Source organism: Episyrphus balteatus, chromosome 2, assembly GCF_945859705.1.
Source record: "Episyrphus balteatus chromosome 2, idEpiBalt1.1, whole genome shotgun sequence".
Lineage (NCBI taxonomy): Eukaryota > Metazoa > Arthropoda > Insecta > Diptera > Syrphidae > Episyrphus > Episyrphus balteatus.
In genome coordinates, this window is record NC_079135.1 from 41812256 (window position 1) to 41825726 (window position 13471).

General features: G+C 32.0%; 2 protein-coding genes across 3 annotated transcripts in view; both read left to right on the top strand.

The window, feature by feature from the left end:
* Positions 1-13471, top strand: part of LOC129910712 (mucin-5AC) — a 343104-nt gene that overhangs the window by 227715 nt on the left and 101918 nt on the right. The window lies entirely within an intron of this gene.
* Positions 6342-13471, top strand: part of LOC129910713 (uncharacterized) — a 61107-nt gene continuing 53977 nt past the window's right edge. For both annotated transcript variants that reach the window (XM_055988203.1, XM_055988202.1), the window contains exon 1: positions 6342-7651. In XM_055988203.1, the coding sequence (XP_055844178.1) occupies positions 7128-7651 (524 nt within the window). In that variant the 5' untranslated portion in view covers positions 6342-7127. The remainder of the gene's footprint in view (positions 7652-13471) is intronic.

Sequence of the window (13471 nt, forward strand, 5' to 3'; positions counted from 1 at the left end):
TTTTTTGACTTTTTTTACTTTTCTGACTTGTAACTTTTTTAATATTCAAAATATCGCAAAAGTGTTCTTAACATAAAAGACGCAAAACTCATTAACTTTTACCTAGGATGAATATAAGTCAAGATATTTTATAAAAACTAAAATTTCACGAGTGCGAAAAATTAGGGTTTTGATATTCAGCCAGTTCTCTATCGAATGAGAAAAAAAATTGGGGGTGGTACAAACCGCAAGGTCGCCCATATATTAACATCATAAATGCACTGTATGTACTATAATAAAAATTAGGACAAAAACATATAATTCCTCATATTCCGCCTTCCCGCACTAAAATCTCAAAAACGTGAGTGATAGAATTTTTCTGACTTCAGATTCGAGCTCAGCGCATAAAAACCCATTAGAAAAATATACTTTCTATAAAAAAAAACTTTTTGACTAGTGAAATATAACAAGTCATTCAATTTTTTCTGCCCTGTTCGATATCTTCTTATCTTCATATTATAAAATTTCAGACCTATCATGTTTTTTAGGGCTTGTCACACTGACTACGAAACAGGTAGTGAAATTTGAAATAAATAAAATTTTCAAACAATTTTAATTTTTTCTTAGAAAGAAGACTATTCCAACGGAATATGAGGCAGTCATGACTGCTTGAAGCGTCAGTACCATACTTAATTAAGCAGTTTTTTGAAAACAGACGAAACTTAGATACTAACTTTGAAAATATTCTATTTTCTCTGAAAATATTTTATCTATGGATATGTCATTCTGCCCTTAAAACATATTTTTGTTTTTTTTTTTTACTAGAAAAATTGACTTCCAAAAACTTAAGAATTTCAAAAACTCTTTGTTTTTGACAAATTTAATAAAAACATACTTAATTTAAACTCAACTGTCATAAATCATAATATTCAAAATGGAAGCTTCCTTTTCCTTGGCTATCGTCATTGCATCTACCATTCTCAAACTGTAAAACAATTATCCCTTTTGCATTTGCACCAATCAAACTACTTTTGCCTGGTCAACTGTGATTTGAATTTCGTTTTAATTTGCTTATTTCAATTAACTGTTAATTAAAATTACTCCTACTTAAGGAGGGTAACCAAAATGTCACCCTCATTGAAAAAATCGTTTTCTTACGTAATCAAATTCAAACTATTGCTGCATAATTTTTCTATACGCTTGATAAAATATCATTGCATATCCCAAGGTGTTATGCAATTTGGAAATTTCTACTGCCTGATAGTATGCACATTTTTTTGTTCATGCACAGTTGCACTTTTTTCTAGAAGATTATGGTGACAATTCATGCGCACTTTGTGCCGGCTATTTATTTAGAAAATCTATCCATGTAGTAGGTGTAGTGTGTAAGTATACTCCTGGCTTTTGGTTATGTTTCTCTGAGAAAAATATTGATTTTTTGATAACAACTCAGGCAGCTGTTGCGCTTTATTTATTTTTATTTTTTTCAGTGAGTGATATATTTTTATTTCGAATTGCGGGCTGGGAATTTTACTATGGCCATAACTTTTTAAGGGCATTTACCAGAGAATGTCAAACTTTTATTTTTTATTGTCACTTTGAATGTGATGTAAAACTTTGTAATAAAAGTAAAAACTAAAAGATTTTATTTATTTTTGTAACAATGATAGAGGAAGTTATAGTTAAGCAATATGATTTGGGATGTTTCTTTTTATGTTATACTAAAAAGACTGAAAAAAAGAATGTGTGCACACATGTACACGCAATTGAAGTTAATACTGCTCATTCACAGAAATTCATTTAGTGGGTTCATAGCATAATAAAACTGTTTTAAAATTATGAACACAAGGTGGCGCTTCTGTTTAATCCTTTTTTTTTTTATGTAAATTTTCATACGCCAACGCTGCAAAAGAAGTTACCTAGTAAGTTCAAAAACTTGTGCAATATCTAATAGTTAGGTAACGGAAAAACAATCATATAGTCCAGGGGTCGAATTACGACATACGTTCGTTAACGTATGGTTGCTATGTGTCCCTATCTTTTTCTACTAATTAAATAGAGACACAAATAGTAAAAACGTTAACGAATGATCGTAATCGTATGCTGTAATTCGATCCCAGATTTCACATTCCTGTTTCAATAAAATACGTCAAACCAAATTGTCATTAAAGTTTAATTTAAGATTTATCATTTTACTATAGGCATTAGTGCGCCCAACTAACAATTTTACTTACCAATTTTCAACCAAGTGTGCTATTTGCGAGAAGCTTCTCAGGATCGTTATAACACTGAAATTGTTATTTGGGCACTCTCAATCACATATTAATGGGGCATAAGTCACAATTCATAAAGCCTAAAACGCTGATGCCGAAGCAAAAAGTGAGATCTGATTCAAAAATAGCAAAACCAAGAGCAAAAGAATTTTTTTTTCATTTTCGAAATTTTTGTCTGTACTAGATTATTTTTAGAGCTTATTTCCGACTTTTACCACACATTTTTAATTTATTTTTTATTTTTTAAGATTTCAATGTTCAATATTGTTTTCAAACTAATTTTGTTCGTTTTTGTTTATTTTGGAATTTTTTGTTATTTTTGTCGGCAGCAAGAGTCTTTAGTAGAGTGCTGGGCTTTAATAGTTGAGTTCCTTTAGAATGGTAGACTACTTATGAAGAGAAATCTAGCACTACCATTTACTGATTCCTTTTTACTTGAGAAGAAAAGAAGATGATATTCACATTAGAGAGGCAGACTACTTTGGAGGTGGTAAACTAATTTTGAGTAGATGATCTACATTTTACTACTAGAAATACTCCTGCCCTTGAAAACGGGAATTGCATTATTGTCATTGAAATTGTGGCTCCATTGAAAATCGCTAGTAAAGTATTAGAAGTGCCTCCAAAGAAACGCCGGGACTAAAAATATTTGTATTAGCCGCGTTCTTTTTTAGGTTGTAGACTACTTTTGAGTAGAAATCTATTACAACAATTACTTGTTCCTATCTTCTCGAGCAGAAGATCATTAGGCTGTTGATTATGTCGTACAGAAAGGAACTAAGACGTTCACGGGTTTTTATTACGGAAATCGTTCAATGGGTTATAAAAGAAGATAAAATAGCCGAGTGCTATCAAATGAGAGGGTGGAAATTGAAATCCCCCTTTTTGTTTTTTTTTTTGTTCAATATATCTCGTAAACCAAGCAAAATTTTTATATATTGCACTTAAAACTTTTTGTAAAGAATTAAATTTCCTATAAGAATAATGCTCTTTTTTTTAATGGAAAAAAAAATTCCATACCTAAACAATGGAAACAATCATAGGAAAAACAACTAAAATTTCGATTTTTTTTTTAGTTCTTTTTTGGGTTGGGATAGGCATTAACATTGCTCTTAAAGCCTAGTACGCAGATCGGGAAAAAAACAAATTTTATCTCTACAATTTTAATTTCTACAAAACAATTTTTAATCCTGGACAAAATTTTGAAGTTGGAGAAATCAAGTAAATTCTATCAATATTTACCTACATAATTTTTTTTCTTCTTTCAAATTGAATTGAATTCTTTTTTTTATTTTTTATTTGATTCTGAGTTTTATTTATTTCGTCTTCACTTTCCAAGTGTTTAATCATCAATTTTTTAAATTTTTTTTCAGTTTTGTTTTATTTTATTTTTTCTTGTCACAATTTTGCCGGCAGAATAATGCTTCGAACATTATTTGTTCGCTCAAAATTAAGTGGAGACTTTTTCTATAGATACAGCGGCTTAAAATATTTAATTTTTGCGCGTGAACTGCGTACTGCTTGGAAAAATATACAAGACAAAATTTGTCCCGAGAAAAAATTTGTATGATAAATAAATTTTTTCCCGATCTGCGTACTAGGCTTAAGTAAGGAATAAGATTAAATTTTCTTTAAAATGCTGGGCTCACTAAATTTTTTTCATTGAAAATTAACCGAAGTTTGGCCATTTGAATCTATCTTTTTTCGAATTTTTATTTTACTCAAGTAAAACTGAAACATTTGAGGGGAAAGTACGATAACTTAAGAACCAAGAATTGATAATGACGTTTTGTAGAGGGGTTAAATATAATCATTGTTGACTATGGGAGGGGCAATTTTCTAAAAAAATACTTAAAATCAAAAAGAAATTACTAAAAAACAACGGCAACACTTACAGTTATAAATGATACTTTTTTTAAAAGCTAGAATTCAATAGCCTACATGTGTGTGTTGATTGTAGTACTAGATCTGCTAACCATCTACTCATGAGTTAGATCTACTTATCAGCTACTCATAAGTAGTCTACCATTTTCAAAAGAACGCGGACTAGTTTAGACTAGATTATTTTTTTTTTATCCAAAATCGATTTGTTCATAATATTTCTTTTAATTTGATATAAATTTGGCTTTGTTTGTTTTGATTTTGACAGAATATTCAATAAGGTATATTTTATCGTCAGCATTTGCCTTTTTGTCTTTTGGAGTTTCACTAAATGCGTGCGTACTATTCTTAAGAGCAGGTGGCCATGGCACAGAGGAATAGATGGATGACTTCAGAGCCAGACATCGTGGGTTCAAACCCAGCGGTCGGCTCAGAAGTTTTTTCTAAATCGCCAGCTTAACTGAAGCCACCTGTGCGATAACATGAGACAATTTTCAACTATGTCTCCTCCTCTGTGCCACGTAGTTCAGTGTTGTATGTTCTTCTCTCGTTCTTTCTCTCTTTGTCTTTCTGTGTTGTATTAATGTCTTGTGTTGTATCAGCAAAATGGACCTAGATTCCGAAGCTGCAGTGTTTCTAGTCCGGAGATTTATCTTCAGACTAGTTTAATATGTAATGTAATGTAATATTCTTAAGAATCTAATTACACAAAAACACCTTGTTTGCACCTTGTTTTTTTTAATTTTTCTCCTAAAATGCTACTTCAAAAAAACATCAATTTCCGTCTACCTTTAAAATTATATCTATCTGGCAGTGCTGTTCATAAACAAACAAAAAATTCAAACTGCTCTAAACGTCAAATCACAAAATTTCCCTCTCACAAATCGGCGAGTTTGGTAGTAACCGTGGGCGAAGGCAGTCGCAGCTCTTAGAGCTAGTAAAAGTTTAACGTAAAGTTATATTATCCGGACGAGTTACTTATGGGTCTGTGGGATTGCCCCAACCCATTCGTATGTCCAGCAAACATGTGTGACTTATAAGTCAACACCAGCAATAGATAATTAGCCACAGCTAATTAATTCAAATAGTGGGGGAGATCCGGACGAGTCACTTACGGGTCTGCGGGATGCCCCAACCCGTTCGTGTGTCCTGCAAAGAACGTGCGACTATGAAGTCGACATAAATCAACAACAGCAACAGCAATTAACCACAGCTAATAATAATACAAAAAGTGACTAGGATGGATATTTACATCGCCATAAACCATCAAGAAACCTAGTATGTACAAAAAGCTAAACTGTGCTAACAGTACAACATAACACACCACAACAGTAAATAGCGGCATTTCATCGAACGCTATATATATCCATACAAGTAAGCGGTATGAATCATAACGGCGCATCGAAACACCTGATGCTGTACCTGAAACCAATATACACAAACCAACGTCGTTGCAACGTAAAGAATCTTCTTCAATGACAAGTGTCTTATCAGTGTAAATCATTTTGTTTTGTTTTAAAGAAAAATCAAAAATAATATGCATGCATTCAATGTAACTTCCATTTATGTTTTTTTTCATTTGCCTATCAATATATAAATATTATTTTGTCTAAATGATACATGAAAAAAAATCTGTTTGTGTGCAATAATCGTAAATGTATGCCTATCTAATATACATGAAATTATAAATCGTATAGAGCGTTCTCGCTCTAAAAGTCTATTAAATTTGTCTCGTCACATTTTACAAGAAAAAGTAATGTACAGAGCTCTCGCTCTTATATACAATAAAAAGAATATTTATATATATCTGTAAATCTTTAACCATAGGCATTTTAGTATAGTTTTTTTTTATTATTTAGTTTTAAGTTTTTGTATATATGTAAATTTATAACGTTGCAACCATAAGCCAACAATGTAACAGATAACGACAAAACGTCACAGCAAAAGCATACACAACCCTCTGTCATGAGCAAGAGTAGGTAAAACATTTTACTGACAGCCATGAGGCAAACATTGTATTTTATTGCAAACTAATAGAAAGAGCAGGCCATACATTATAGCCGCCAGTTTAACTAATAAAAGTTGAGAAAGAATTGTTATTTTAGACTAAGACAGCAAATGTAACCTAAAAGACTCAATAAAAAAAATTCAATTCAATTCAATTCCTCTCACAAATCCAGTGCTTCTAAAACCTTCTCTTGCTTACTCTCTCCAACATCTACTTTCCATTCAACCCGTTTATACTGTTCAACTCCTTTCTCTCCCTATCTCACATATACTAAACAAACTTTTTTATACTGCACATGCACCATCTCCACACACACACAAATTCAAAGTAAAATAAATTCAAACAGAAAAAAAAAAATACAGCCATCCATCGATAATTCTGTCTCAGTTTTTCATTCATAAAAAAGCCGTGAGAGTGCAAACATACCCAAACAACGAACAACGGAACAAAAATATAATAAATATCCCTGCGTTTTTTTATATACAGTTCTTTTATTTTTTTCCCTTCTTTTATATAAAATTTATTCTTGTGATCGATTTTATGCCCGCTGAGTTTTTGTTTATATTTTTTGAAAATATTTTCGTTATGAAAAATAGAATAAACAAAATAAAATAAATGAAATGAAATGTATACATATCAATGTAATAAGTGCCAATAATAATAAATATAAATCGTCCCACCCAATTTATCAAATGAAATTACCACCAATATAAAAAAGGAATTTTTTATTCCTGAAAGAAAGCAAAAATATTGTTAAAATTGAAAAAAGAACCGTTTGTCGGGGAAGTTCTTTTTTTGAAATTTTTGTTGAAGAAAAAAATCCTATCCAATTTGAAAAGAAGTTAACCTATACAACGGGTGTGTTTGTGTGTATGTGTGCGTATGTCTGTTGTTTGGCTAGGAAATTTTTACCGGGAAAAAAATAATTGTCTTATCAATATTTTGTTGATCCTTTATCAGCTGTAGGGTAAATTTCCCTAATAAAAATGGCTGAAATAATGGAAAGTGATGATAAAATCAACGAAACAGTTGAAAATAATTGCGTTAAAATTGAAATTAACAGTGATATTGTTGTTGTAACCACAATCGAAGGGGGTGGTGGAGGGGGAACTTGTGATAGTGGACGAGAATCTGTAACAGAATTCGAACTCGACACTGAACATTTGTCCAAGAAATTGTGTCCGGAAAAGTTGCCACCGCCGGATGTCGGTGTAGTGAAGAGTGAAAGACAAACCAAATGGTACTTGGGTCAGGATGAGGAGGAGGATAACGATGTTGACGATGGTGACTTGTCGTCGGTGTCACTTGATAGATCCACAAAGGATATAAAAACAAGCAACGAATTGAAAGTCATTGCTGCAGTTGAATTACGTCGTTCTAATGAGCGACCAGAAGGACAAGGAGGAGGTGGCGCTGGCAATGACGATGGTGGTGGTGGTTTATCAACAACTTTAACCATTGCCAGCGATCGTCACAGTTGGCATTTAGAGACGAGTGACAGAAATATAATGTAAGCTATTTTTTGCATTTTTAATTATTACAATAGGATGCCAAAATGAGGGTTGCTGATGCCGCCTGATGGTTTGCAAAAGTACTTTGTTGTTGTAGCTCTTATATTATCTCCCTATCTTCCCTTCATTCCATTATCCTTTCTATTCTAACCCAAGGCATCTGTTTGAAATTTAACAAAAAAATGAAAATCATACTCATCAAGCAAGCAAGAAAAAAATGAAAGAACAATAAAAAGTAATTTTCCTTCGGTCGAATGAAGCTTGTGTGCTTCTCATATCGATAAACAAGTGGGATGAAAGGACCCTTGAACTTTTTCAAAAAATTTATTAATTCAACTTGCAGGATTATTGAAGGAATAAAAAAAAAATGTAGGTACCTAAACAAAGAGAGAAACTTTGATTTTGCAAAGTAAAAAAAAAAAAAAAAAAAAAATAGGGAATATGGAATAATCGAAAAAGAGGGAATGAATGAGGGAATTATTTAATAAAGCTTCACTGAGGGATGAACATGCGTTCTAGAGAATAGGGTTTTCAACCATTTGTTTGTGCAACAGAAATCAGTTCATCAGACTTGTTTACTCTATAATCCTTGCATAGAAGATTTGGCAATTATTGAACTTATGTAAATAACATTTAGTTAGAACTGTTGGAATATGTAGATATTACTAGTAACTAATTACTGTAAGGTCCTTTAGGTACTCGTAAAAATCCATAACTCTAGTCCTTTGTTTTTTTTTTTGTTAACCAACTCAAAAGTTAAATTCATTAATTTTTTAACCATTTCAGTTTTTCACTATTCTATGTCGATTTTAACCCTACTTTAACTGATCATACGTTTTCAACGAAGTCATAATTTCTGAATAAGAACCCAACAAATCTTTATAGACTTAAACTCCGATTCTCCCCCATAGTCACAACTTGTGAAGATTACAACTTTCAGGAATTTTATGACTCAAACAAGTTGTGACTGGTTGGGGAGAATCGGGCTGTTAATTTACCAATCTAGGATTATAATTTGATGTTAACCAGACATACTCAGATATTGAGATTCTTACCAGCAACCTCACACAGGTAATTGGATGGGAACAAAGTTGCAAAATTTAAAGAGTTATTTTTAGTTCTTTCATCATACTTCTTTTTGTTAAAAATACTCACTTTCAAAGTGAGAATAACCTTTCCGAAATGGAAAGAGAGGTGTAGGATAAGTAAAAGTTTTACTTAAAGGTCAACTGTCGCTCCTTGTTTTCTTCCTGTTCGTGTTCTAGTTTAAATGACTGTGATGGTAGAGCAGATTTTTACCTGTATCATCAGTAAATTATAATTATGTTTCTTAGGCCGTGTGTGAATTGCGTTAAATAGTTAACACCGTGTAAAATTTTTAACACTATTGAAGTGAATAAAAAATTTTCAGCTGTTAAAAATTTATTGGGCTCTGGGACCTGGTTAAATTTGAGTTAAATTTTTTTTGCAGATGGTTTTGTTTTTTTTTTTTATTAAAAAGGAGTATCATGGCAGAAAAAATGCAAAACAATTTTAAACAATACATTTTTTTTTTGGAAATTTTTTTGTTCACCTCAATAGTGTCAAAAATTGTACACGGTGTTAACTATTTAACGCAATTCACACACGGCCTTAATGCCAATTTTTCCAAAGTCAGATAAACCTCAGTTAAAGCTTATTCCTTCCTGGGAATACATTTTTTTTATATTGACATTTATTTTTCTGATAGTCTAACTGACGATTGAAAAATAAGTTCTTAATGAAGAATATAGAAATAAAATGCACGACTGGGTCGCACGTACTTGCTCTTGTAGTTCAAAGTATCGATATATGTACATATATTGGAAATTTATGATTTTGTTAAGTTTCGAGAAAAAAAATATAAAGTTCAAAAACTAATTTTTTTTACATTTTACACTTCAAAATAATAAGAAATACCTGCTTATAAATTTTAATTTAATTGGCTTACCTATGCTTTGATGAAATATTCGAACTTTAACAATATGTCAGTTTTTGCAAAAAACTACCTACTACTCCTTGTTCAAATTTGGGCTCTATCACCTTGTTTTGTTTTAGTTCGAATATAATCAAGCTTCTCAAGTAGACATTTTCCATTCTTGTAAATTTTGGCGCCGTATACAAAGGGGTTAAGTCATAAATGGTAGAGTGCCAGAAAATGCGATTGAATTTTGAGAAATGTGTCAAAATCGATGACTTTCTGAGCATTGATCGGTTTATTTAAAGAGTTGCTCTAAACTTATGTTTTTGATACCAAATGAAAGAGAATAAAGAGCTTATCTTTATGTGATCAAAACCCGAAGAGTTAAATTTTGTGACTAAACCCCTTTGTTCCCGCCCGCAAGGAACTGTCAATTGTTTTTAAATTTAATTCCACTTTTAGCATATCGTCGGTCTCATAAGGAAACCTCGTAACTCCACCTTTTTTCGAAAATGACTTGAATGCCATTTTTTAGAAAATATGTCAGCGGAGCAACTCTAAATAGACTAAGATTCAAATTTTGCACAGCACGTTTCTCCCCAACTACTCTATTGTAAAATTTTGATTTTGGGAGTTACGAGGTTTCCTTATGAGGCAGCTAAAGTGTAAGATTTTCTTTCATTTTTTACAGCCGTTTGGTGATCAAGTTTAACCGAATTGTTAAAAAAAAAAGTATTTGAAATCCATCTTTGTCCATTTTCACTTTCAAAATTCATCTTCAATGTAATTAGTAAATAGTGTCATATTCAAATTAAGAAAACTTCCTACCATGGCAAAATTGTGGGATCTAACAAATATTGATTCTTCCGATAAAAGTTGTTCGAGAAATTTTTTGGAAGCAGGGAAAAGCTTCAAAATTGTTTGCTTGTACAGACACTGACTAAATAATCATAACTCATAACTCATAAGTATACAAGAAAATCCTCGGATTTTGTCATTTGGAGTTAAAATGTTTTCCTTAAATAATCAAAAAGATCAACGAGAAAGATAATTTTAAAAGCCACTTAAGGTCTGAATTGATTCTAATTTCCGATTTTGAATCTTGTAAAAAATATAATTCAGCTCTTAATTCCAAAACTCGTGTCAATACAGTTCCTTTAACAGCCAGATTAAACAGTCGACTTTGCAAAGGCATTGCCTTTTTTAAAGTTAACTACTCTGATCACAACTTTAATCTTATCATTCAATTCTAGAGGTAGTACTTTAGATGGTAGAACTTGTCGATAAAGAAACGCTTCCATGAAACGTTTGACAATTTTATAAGCTAAAATTTCGCAATTATTCCTTTTTAATTGCCGGCCAATGCTATGCTACCATCGCTACAAATTTTTATCAAAATATTTTGTCCAACTCAATTCGTAGTCGCGACAGCTTTTTAAATGTCGTAAAAAACACTGGCCTGTAGTGTTAGCAGAACAAGATTTACAAAACAAGATAACTGCTTCAATATTTTAACTTGCTTCAAAACAGACCTTAAGACACAAACCCTGATGATCTTCTTAATTATTTATTCAGTAATTTTCAATGATAAGACCACATTTTTCAAAACTGATCATGTGTTTGGTAAAAAATTTAGAAAGAAAAACCTCGTCCGCGTTAGCATTTTGTAGCAAACACAAAAACAATATCAAACCAAGGTAAAGATAGAAAATTATAAAAATACAACAAATAATTATTTAATAAATCTAAAGAATTCCCAGAAAAACCATGAACCTTATAATCCACTTGAAAATTTCGTCTAGTTCCAACAAGTATTCATAGTCTCCACAAAACTTGAAACTAAACAAAAAACAAACCAACAACAATACCTACAAAATGACTCAATTGAGATATTTGTTTAATTTAACCAGAATATCACAAATGAGTGTCTATGATTTTACTTGAGAAATCCAAAACACACACAAAAACACTTTCAATTTTTAATTTTAACGAAACACAAGCTGACCACAAGTTGTTTTTGTTTGGATATTAAATTGTTCACGCAAAGTCTTAATCAGACTTGCGGATTTCCGTTTGATTTTTTTTTTTGTAATTGTCATGAAGTTCACATAATAGACCTCCAATTTATTATTGCAATACAAAAACAATAAGACGTCAATAAACTATGACGACCTTTCTGAAAGCATTGTTTGTCTTTTGCTTGTACAGAGTTACATGAATTTCATAAATGCCACCGCGTGTTTTGCAGCTAAATGTCTCTGATCAATTACAGTTTTGCGGTAACAAGCTTATATATACCACACCGATAACAATCGACATGACTTTCACGTTTTACTTACCTCTTCGTATGACAAAATACGAGCATATGATCGGTTTCGCAACAACTAAACTCTACTGCTGTCATCTACCCCGGATATACTATCAATTCATCATGTCATAGAGTCGATGTTGTTTCTAATTGACGCCGGGCGGGCGTCTGTTATGTTTACAATTCTCACGTATTCTTCAGACCACAACGACAGAGAAAAATAGTTCATGATGTGTGCAAATGCCATTGAAATGACTATGAGATGCACTCAGATAGCCGAGTTTAGTGCGATGCATTTTCAATGATAGCTCCATCAATTGAAACGTTCTTGATCGTGACTTGGTCATAAGTGATTGGATCAACAACGCAAAGTGTCTGACGACAGCTTAATTAGAGTCTCTAAGCAGGCCTTGATCATCAACATCGTACATAGAAGATGCATTCATTCACTTGACCAATCATGCTGAAGTGAACTCCACCCACAGTCATTGGCATTGTTCATTTTGTCGATCACGATGGAATATCAATTTGTTTGCAATCTGATAGAGGGAGACAGCCAAGAACAAAATAAAATAAAACGTGTTTCTTGAGAATCTCTTAGAAGATCTCACTCCAGACATCTCTATCGAAGCCTACAGATTGAGAATAGTGTTGCCACTTTATCTAATCCATCTCGATATTATCTTGTGGGCAAGTTTTCAAAACTCGTTGTGGCATACTCAAATCTGAAAGAAGGTATCCAATAATGAGACGGTCTCATATCATGATCTGAAACAAAAAAAAACCCATAGTGGCATCACTGATTTAGGCTATTCTCCCACCTTTTTTTCGAATTCAAAGCCATAGGCTCAATCACTTAGTTTCACATAATCTTGAATCTATGAGTAATCCATCCATGGACACTTAACTTGGACAACTATTTTACATTCCCAGCACGAGGTGCATGCATTTGCTTACTTATATGTACCTAAAGGTAAAATCAAGTTGCCAATGCACCCACCATCAACACAACAGTCAACACTCTTGATGTTTTTTTTTTTTTTCAAATTCCTGAGAGTTATACTTTTTGTTTTGTGTAACCTCTTTTATTTTCATCTGTTATTTTTGTTGTTGTTAATGTTATTTGTGAGGTTCTTGTTTTCGATTTGTTAAGCTATATGTCTGACAAATTGGAACTTACAATATTCTCGTGTTGGTGTTTGGTGTGCTGCGGAGTGTTCTGTGAGCGCCGCCTGTCTGGTGTTTGTCATGCATTGGATGGTTATTAAGTTTAAATCCTTTCTGACATACTTTTTAAAGAAAATGTTCTTGAATTTTCATTTATTTTTTTTCTTTCGTTTTTTTTGTTTTACATGGAGTTTGTGTTTTTGATGGAAAAGTTTAAAACCGGATGCACGTTCTAAGTTAACAAAAAAATAAAAATTAAAAATCAGTAATGGGTGAAGTGTATTTTATTTTGGGTGTTCATTTTCTACGAATTTAAATTAAAGAGAAGGGAAAGTTTACAGGAGTTTTTTTTTTGTTCTTAATATCCGATTTTTTTTATGGAATTTTAAAGTTGATGGTTAATTA